The sequence below is a fragment of the Otolemur garnettii genome, unplaced genomic scaffold (genome assembly GCF_000181295.1).
Source record: "Otolemur garnettii isolate 467f Iridium unplaced genomic scaffold, OtoGar3 scaffold00046, whole genome shotgun sequence".
In the NCBI taxonomy this organism is placed as follows: Eukaryota; Metazoa; Chordata; class Mammalia; order Primates; family Galagidae; genus Otolemur; species Otolemur garnettii.
In genome coordinates this window covers 3,852,100-3,861,037 of record NW_003852441.1, presented here as the reverse complement: position 1 = coordinate 3,861,037, position 8,938 = coordinate 3,852,100, and the positions used below count along the sequence as shown (strand labels likewise).

General features: G+C 44.8%; 1 protein-coding gene across 1 annotated transcript in view; it reads right to left on the bottom strand.

The window, feature by feature from the left end:
- Positions 1–6,549: 6,549 nt before the first annotated feature.
- The window catches only part of TEKT3 (tektin 3), a 24,015-nt gene continuing 21,626 nt past the window's right edge, over positions 6,550–8,938 (bottom strand). Inside the window, 1 exon segment of the mRNA XM_003791072.2 lies at positions 6,550–6,766. Within this exon segment, the coding sequence (XP_003791120.1) occupies positions 6,550–6,766 (217 nt within the window).

The window sequence follows — 8,938 nt, the reverse complement described above, 5'->3', positions numbered from 1 at the left end:
AAAGCCAAGACACATGTTGGGAGCTGAGAATTTTAGAATCCACACGATGAAATGGAAAAATTCCAAACCAAGGTAAGAAAGGGAGATTCTGGTTTCTCCTCTCTCTCTAAGTTGATTATTTCTGAAGCTGTTGCCCTGTCTCAGATGACAACTCAAGCGGCACACATACAGGACAGAAGCTATTTTAGTTAACCACCGTCAACACACCCGTGTAAGTGGTTACTGCACACAGTCACTTCCCATTTGTGAGTGAAGGCTCTTTAGCAGAAACACACCGCCAAGAACTCAGTCGGGCACGTGGAGGGCAGTGGCACAGTCTGTCTGTGTCAGAGCTACAGGCGTGGATGCGGCCCAATTATTTGACTTTCAGAATTAAGAACCTTTTATCAAATTGCCAGAGATGTTTTTGTTCTATCTGAAGAAACAGAGTACATATGTAATCAGCTATTATCCTTACTTTCTACTTAATGATAGAATCAAATACTTCTAGAGCTTGCGATGCTGTAATAAATTATACTGATGATATTATTCAAAATGTTACACTTCCAAATGTTATACAAATATCTGCTGGGAGAAATAACACACATGTTCTAAAATAATTGTCTTTAAAAAAATGCATCTTTTGAGGACGTCTAATTCATAAACCCCTCAGAAGGAGGCAATGCAGTAATGTAGCAAGGACTTTCGGACAAGCCTGTCTGAGTTGAACTCTGAACTCTGAAACTTGCTAGCGGTTTGACGTTGGGTTGCTTTCCTTCTCTTTTTAGGGTTCTTTTCCTTCTTTAATTCATGTTTTTTGTTTTTTTTGCAGCTTTTGGCCTGGGCTGGGTTTGAACCCGCCACCTCCCACATATGGGTCCAGCTCCCTACTCCTTTGAGCCACAGGCACTGCCACAGTTTTCTCATTTTTTTAGAATGTAAATGAATTACCTCTATGTACCTTACCTGTGTTGATGAAATAGCATGTGTACAGTTCTGCTCAGGAAAAGCTGGCGATCATTGTCACTGTATGCATCAATCTCAACGATAAAATCAATGACCTCTAGCAGCTGGAGCCCACTCACATTTTAATTTCATACACATTTTTCAAAATTGAAAGTGTCTCAAATGCCTCTGTTGCACACGTTTTGCCGTGGTTGCTGAGGAGAACCCCTGTAGGAGCACACCCTTCGCCTGAAGGTCAATTAATGGTACGGGATGGTAGTTTAGAGCCCACATCCTAGTGTCAGGCGAGGGGACTGAACTCTCCACTCACTGTCATCCTATCGGAGTAGGTCTCAGCTCCTTGCTCAACCTCTCTGAGACTCCTTAGCCTCTCTGAGCCTCAGTTACCCCATTTGCAGAGCAACAATAAGAACTACCTCATGAGATGGTCAGGTTACATGATGGGAACATAGTGAGAATTCGATGAGTGTTAGAATCTCTTCCTTACTGGGTATTGGACATCTGAGATGCCAGGTGTCATATGTTGTCGTTAAGTCACATGGTCATTTGTTGCTATGTGTTTGAGGTGTTCTGGGGTCTTACCTGGGGCCCTGGCCCATTACACTCCTCTCAGATTGCCTCTTGTCTCTTAAGGAGCTTCTGACTTCACTACATACATGGTGTGGGCTGGAGTCAGAAGATGAAGACAGACAGCCTGTGGCCGATAAACAGACAGTCCCCAGCAAATATATAAATCTGTATTATCAGAAAACATGCAGGTTTCCCTACAGAGCAGGGTATCAGGCAAAAGGATGCCGCTATTATGGAGTAAGGAGGGTGACCTGTGTCTGAAGGACTGCAGGGCTGAAACACCGGAGAAGAGGACTTGAAACATAATCCAAAGGTATTATGCCACTTTAAAGTTAAGCTTCACCTAACAGGGAAGAAAGGAAGTAACTGAGAAATAACAGTTCTGTTTATGGTGCCCACAGTCCTACCCATGCAGACGGAGATGTCTTTCAGAACGGTAGTGAGACTCCTTGTTCCCAACAAGCTCCCTGCTCACTCCGTCATGATGCCGTCTGAGTTGCGTTGGGGGTCACGCTGACGTCTCTAAAGGTCTTTCCCTGCTAAAAGGGAAACGTAGGCCAAAGAAATGCTCCCCTCTTAGCTCCAGGCAAGCTCCTGGAGGGCCGAGCAGCACTGACCACAGCAAAAGCCCTTTGACATTGGCAGCGAAGGCTCCATCTGAGCCAAGGAGAACTGAGCGGTGTGTGAAGAGCAGGATGACAGTACGCGTGGGGACACTTCTCCATCCTGGACCCCCTGCAGTAGCACGATTGGACCTCTTGGCATCCTTCTCATTCAAAATAAGCCCACCCTTGGCTCAGTGCCCATAGCACAGTGGTTATGGCACCAGCCATTACACTGAGGCTGGTGGGTTTGAATCTGGCCCGGGCCTGCTAAACAACAATGATAACTGCAACAAAAAGTAGATGGGTGTTGTGATGGGTGCTTGTAGTCCCAGTTACTTGGGAAGCTGAGGCAAAAGAATTACTTAAGCCCATGAGTTTGAGGTTGCTGTGAGCTATGACACCACAGCACTCTATAGAGGGGGAAATAGTGAGACTCTGTCTCGAAAAACAACAACAACAAAAAAAGCACACCCAGCGGGGTAGGGCTGGCTCCCAAAGAGAAAGGGGTTTGCCATCCCCAATGGAGAGAGACCTATATTATCTCTCTCTCTCCAAGAATGCACAAATACTCATCAGACCACATGCCTTAATGTAGGGCTCAAAAAATACCATCAGCGCACTCTGCCCACTTGGCAGTCGGTGCCATGGGGGATCCAGACCTGCTGGAAAGAGTCCAGGGCCGGGGCTAGACTGGGGAGCCTGAAAGGGAGGCCCTGGGCACAATGGCAAGCAGCACCACCCTCTCCTCTCTTTGGTTCAGCCCTGCAAACAAAGGCAAGGGATCTATCCCTGTTTTAGGTGAAAACAAAAATTATAACCTAAAACCGGACCCCACGCTTCAGCTATTTACAGCATGAACTCAGGACTCAAAAGTGCCAGGTTCATGACAACACTCTCCAGAGACATAAATGAAATTACTAAAATTATAGGCGACTCAGCTATTTAAGGGCCATTACACACATTTCTAAATCTGAATGATGCTTGGGTTAGTGGAAGCCTTTGACCTTCCAGAAACTCTTCTTAAAGACACAAAATATTAAAGATAGTTTGAGCCTAAATAAATAAAGCCAGATCTTGTGCCGATATTTGGAGGCCTGAGATTCTCAAACAGGATCCCGTTTCCTGAGGCTTGGCTGTTCACCAGGCGTCAGTCTTAGAGTATTTGCCCTCCTGAAGTAGCTGCAACATTTTAGACTAGAAACCAGATGTTTATTTGTGGAATTTAGCCTTGCCCACAGTTTACCAAAATAACAAGAAAACTAGCCTTTTTCTATATCTGAACTACATTTTCTTTCCATCTAATCTTGTAATGCCCAGAATACATGCTTAAGAAAAGGACTGCATGAGCATATATTCCTCAAAGAAATGGAAGAAAAACTCGGAAGGATTTCTCCCAAACACATCATAAATAAGGCATGTGTGGAACTTATGTTTATCTTTACTATTGCCTAAAAAATTATCACTACCAACATTTGATTATTTTAATCACTAAATATTTTAGTGGCATTTATACATCTTTGTTTTCATTAGAAACAAATGGAAGATGACAAAAGCTACAATTTGATTTCTAAATTAACATACAGAGACCGCAAACACAACCTAGTAAGAGCTTAGTGTCTGTACGTCCACTCTGCCAGCACTTAGAGATGAATTTGTGAAAATGGCTAAGCAAGGCCTTAAAATACTTTTAAGACAAAGAGAAAGAGAGAAATGGACTTTGGGGTTAATAGCAGTGGGGAAGGGGGAGCCAGGAGAACACGAAACTATGGGGAGAAATACTGACAGGAGAGAAACACACACAGAATGAGAAACGTCAGAGAAAAAGAGAGAAAACCTTTCCCTGTGACCTCGGAGCTTCCACTCCACACGGATTCAAAGCTAGCACACTGTCTATGCCATCTCAAAATAATTCCAGAGGGCTGAATGTTGTTTATTAACTATTTAGTAATTATTGAAGAATCAGAAGAAATTGCAGATAAAGAATCTTGGGGTGAGAACATTCCTAACAGCCATAACTCCAAAGGCACCATCACATAGGTTTGTGCACGTCATGACCTATGTACTTTAAAAAACCAGAACAGAGTGTCAGGCAAGGATAGAAGGACTTTGTGTTCAGTATATATGATAAAAGCATCATCTGATGAGTACACAGGGATCTCTTAAAATAGGAATTGTTTTAAAAAAGTAAATCCTTGGGGAGGTGGAAACAGGCATATGATAGGAAAAGGCACTTCACAGAATACAAACATCCAGTGGGAACTGTTGTACTTCACTGGTCCCCGAGAAGCAATAGGATGACAAAGCTGTAAGACATGTGTATGTTATATTATCTTACAGTGTCAGCGGGAAAAAAGCTGACCCAGGGTTGTCAAGGACACAGAAACACAACCTCTCAGACGCCGCTGGGGGAGTGAAGAGTAACCCAGCCTTTCAGGAGGGCAATGTAGCAACAAGTTGTAAAAGCCTTTTATCTAACAACTCCTTATCTAAGCACTAATCTTGAGGAAAATATTAAAGGTGTTTCCAAACTTTCAGCTAGTGAGACTGCTGTTTATGACAGAGAAGACTCAGACACAATGTAAACATCCAATAACGGGGAATGGGGTTATAGGAAACTCAGAAACCTCAGTACAATAAGATGGTAAAAACCCATTAAAATGAAGTCGTGATGGTTTCTGACACGGAAAGAGCCTGTGTTATTGGGTGGAAAGAGCAAAATTGAGTTCAGGTGCTGAGAATTTTATCGGCCGCATGGGACTTGGTATGTCCTTTTATTTAGTATGAATTCATTGGTGACAGGAAAATACAGAAATAAAAATTGATCCTATCAAAATAAGTAGTTAATTTAGAAATATGGAAGGTTTCGGTTTTCTTCTTTTGCTTGTCTGTGTATCCAGAAACTCACACAAGTGGCATTTATTGTCTTTGGAGATAGAAAGGAAGAATTTCACTAGATGATGCTGGAGGTAAGGAAAGGCCTGGAGACCCGTGTTGAATGTCTGAGTAGGAGAAAGGAGGTGGCAAGTCCACAGTAGGAGCTCAACTATGTTACTGCATAAATATAAACATTATTCATTTATCTTTGTAATAAACAGAAACACTCCATGTTACCTGCGTGTGTAAATACAATGAATATCATACACACACATAGTCACGGCAAAAAAAAAACAAAAGAATACACAAGGCAATGCGGACAGGCCTCAGCTGTTACTTCCAGGTGTCATGACAATGAGTGATTTTGAGATTTTTTTTCCAGGAGTTCACATGTATGTCTTCTCTATTTTTCAAAATATATGCCATGCAAATGTTTTTCATTTGTAAATACAGGAAAATAGTTCTTAAAGAAAATAATAATCGTGTGGAGGCCGAGACTGCCTGGAATGTGAGCAGTGTCCTATTTTCCAGCCCATCTAGCAACCGCACCTCTGTCTGCCCGGACCCCTGTGCTGTGTGTAAGGAGCTCCCAGGGCCTGATAACTTGTTATGGGAAGTCTGCTCTCTTTGTTCCCATGCGGCGTCTCCAGTTCAGACTTCCGTTGTTCTTCAAGCCATTTCCCTGCACAGAGGTGCCAGTGGTTCCGGGCCCCTGAGCCTGGAGTTGGAAGCCACCTGTTCAGGCAGCTGCATCTCCTCCTATATGCCCTGCATCACCAATTGCAGAGAACTCGTCCGCCTAGTATTGTTTCAAGTGCACTCTGTATTTCTCTACCTCTATTTTTGCTCAAACTATCCCAACTACTGCATCCCACTGGGAACCCTGTAAGGCTGAGGTCCCCAACACCTGGGCTGCAGGCTGGTATCTGGTGTCCGGCCTGTGGCCTGTTAGGAACCAGGGTGCACAGCAGGAGGTGAGTGGTGGATGAGAAAGGGAAGCTTCATCTGTGTTTACAGCCTCCCCATCACTCACCTCACTACCCGAGCTCCGGGTCCTGTCCGATCATGGGCTGCGTTAGGTTGTCACAGGAGTGCAAACCCTTGTAACCTGTGCCTGTGAGGGATCTAGGCTGTGCACTCCTGTGACAATCTAAAGTCCCTGCCACTCCCTGTCCACGGAACCATGAAGCCATTCCCTGATGCCAGAAAGATTAGGGGCTGCTGCTTTAAGGCACAGCCGGAAAGCCATCTTGCTTGTGCTTCCCCATGGCCTGAGAGCAAACGCAGCCCATTCACATCACACACAAAATAACAAGAATAATAACAACTATCGGTTTTCCCTTTTCTATTAGATGGATTGTTTCTTTATATCCATCCCCTAACCCAGGTGCTTAGTAAATAGCAGAAAGTTATAGTACAGGAACAAATAAGAAGGCTTTCTGTGATAGGAGGTTGGTACATCGCAGTCAGACGATCCTTCACTAGGGGAATATCTTAGTACTCCACTCCGAGGCTCCCACCGCCCTGGCCGGACCCCGCCTGCCCGGGCGGGTCCCTAGCAGTAGCCCACCAGCCGCAGGGTGGTGGGGAAGCTCCTCCGCATGCTCATGCACTTCTCCTGGTCGATGTACAGGGTGTTGGCCTTGATGGCCAGCTCGTGCTCCAGGGTGGCCTTGTTGTGTACCAACTGCTGCAGGCTGTCCTCCGCGTCCCTCAGGCGCTGCTGCAGGGTCTGGATGGTGTCGTCCACCTCGTACACCTCGTTAACAAGGCTGCGGGAAGGAATGACACCGTGAGGTTAGCAGAGGTCACGCTCCTGCAGCTTGAATCAGGGCAGCTATGGCTGCCGATGCTAACTGGAGACGCGGCTGTGTGCCAGGTGGCACCTGGAGCCCCAGCAGCACACGGGCTGCACCTTGATATAGCAAAGGAAGCAACGCCTGTGCCAATTCTAGACCCAGGCCAGGGCCACATCTGTTCACAGCCCCTCAGAATCCAAAGGCAAAACTAAGCATAGACTTGGGACAGCAGCAAATCTTCACACACACGCATATGTACATATTCCCATGTATACGTATGTTAAATAGTAGATTTTAAGAGGCGGGAAAACTTCTAAACATTCAATATATTTTAAATAGTAAAAATGGAAAAGTCAAAACTTAGCTATATTTGTTTTCATTTCTTTTATCCTCGAAAATTATTTTTACAGTTGGGAAGAGAGGGACATTGAGTTTTTTCCAGAAGCTAGAATTTAGCCCAATGTGTTAACATATCCTGGTGGGTGGCAGAGGATGGGAGTTCTCTTCAAAGTATAACAGCTATAACAGCCCTCCTGCCAGCGATATCCCAAGGTAATGCCTTCAGGTGAAGAGTAATATATTTGTATTTGTCAAAAACTTAAAACAATGTAAAAATGGTAACGTGTGAAATTAGCTGCATAAGCCATGAGGCAAGCTGCAGCTGACTGTGCTGTGCTAGTGAAAAGCATCACACATGTTTCTGGTTAGGACCCAAAGGAATCAAAGGTGTCATTTCATGGAAGAATCTGGCATGTCCTTTCCAGATTATTTTAATCCACACTGTTTTAAATTTCAATTCTTTCATTATAAGTGGACTATTCCCGCGGGTCTGCTGGCCGTTTGACATTTCTTCTGTGAGCTACAGCTCCCTGCCTCCGGCTGCCCTTCTGCTGGGGCTCCCCCTCTGTCCTTACTCTCTGCTCTGGGCTCCTCAGTATTGGGCCCCCCCCATCCTTACTCTCTGCTCTGGGCTCCTCAGTTCTGGGGCTCCCCCTCTGTCCTCACTCTCTGCTCTGGGCTCCTCAGTATTGGGGCTCCCCCCCATCCTTACTCTCTACTCTGGGCTCCTCAGTTCTGGGGCTCCCCCTCTGTCCTTACTCTCTGCTATGGGCTCCTCAGTGCTGCTCATCATTCATTTTTTTCTTTTTGTCTGTTATGCTGGGGGCAGATGTTTTCCTTAATTTGTTGTTTGCCTTTTAATTCTGTTGATGATATAAGATTTTGATGTTTATTAAAGTAAAGCTTTCTCTTTTCTTTTGGGTTTTCTTCCATTGTGTTTGTGTTTAGAAAGTCTTAAGCTTCCCAAAGAGCAGTTAAGCTAGGGTTCCCTTTACCCACTGATTGGGCGGATAATATGCAATTGATGTGACCATGCAGCACTCAAGAGAAAGAACAGGAATCAGGTTACAAAAGACAGTGGTAATGGTAATAATGGCAACTCACTTGCTGACTACCCTACCGTAGGCATGCGTGGTACACCTATGTATATACTATTCTAAGTGTTTTACATTATCAGACAGTTCAATCTTCACAACGTCACTATGAAGAAGATATTGTGGTGTCCCCACTTAACAGAAGAGGTACAAGGAGCTTAACCCCTCCCTTACAATTTTGGGGGTCCTCCCCATCAGCGCCCTGACTCAGGTCAGTTGCAAACGCAACTCCAAGTACATCAGGTTCAACCAGTGATGCAAAGCTGAAGTTTTCTTTGCTTTGGAGTTCATTTATCAGCAGACGATGGGGACACGAAATGAATTAAAATATACAGAAATATAAAGAGAATGGTAATAATAAACAAACAGGGATATGGATATTCCTGGAGATAGAAAAGGATTTCATGATTATAGAAAAATGCCAGGACCATGTCAAAATCATTATGCCAAAGCAATTTTACAGCTTCGCAGAACCTTTCACAGAACACAAATGCTGGAGAGGTCATCGAGCCCACTTCCTTGTTTACAGACTAGGAAGTCCAGCCCTGAGGGGCGAGGAGTTGCCCTCTCCCCCAGCACAGGCACACGTGAGCTTGTGAGCGTGCCTGGTTTGCAGGAAGCTAAGAAGGAAATTTGGAGCCTCTGTGGCCATAATAAGTAGCTGGTGCCCTTTCCCGTCTCCATCCTCTTGGGTCCTTGTGACCAGAGGAGC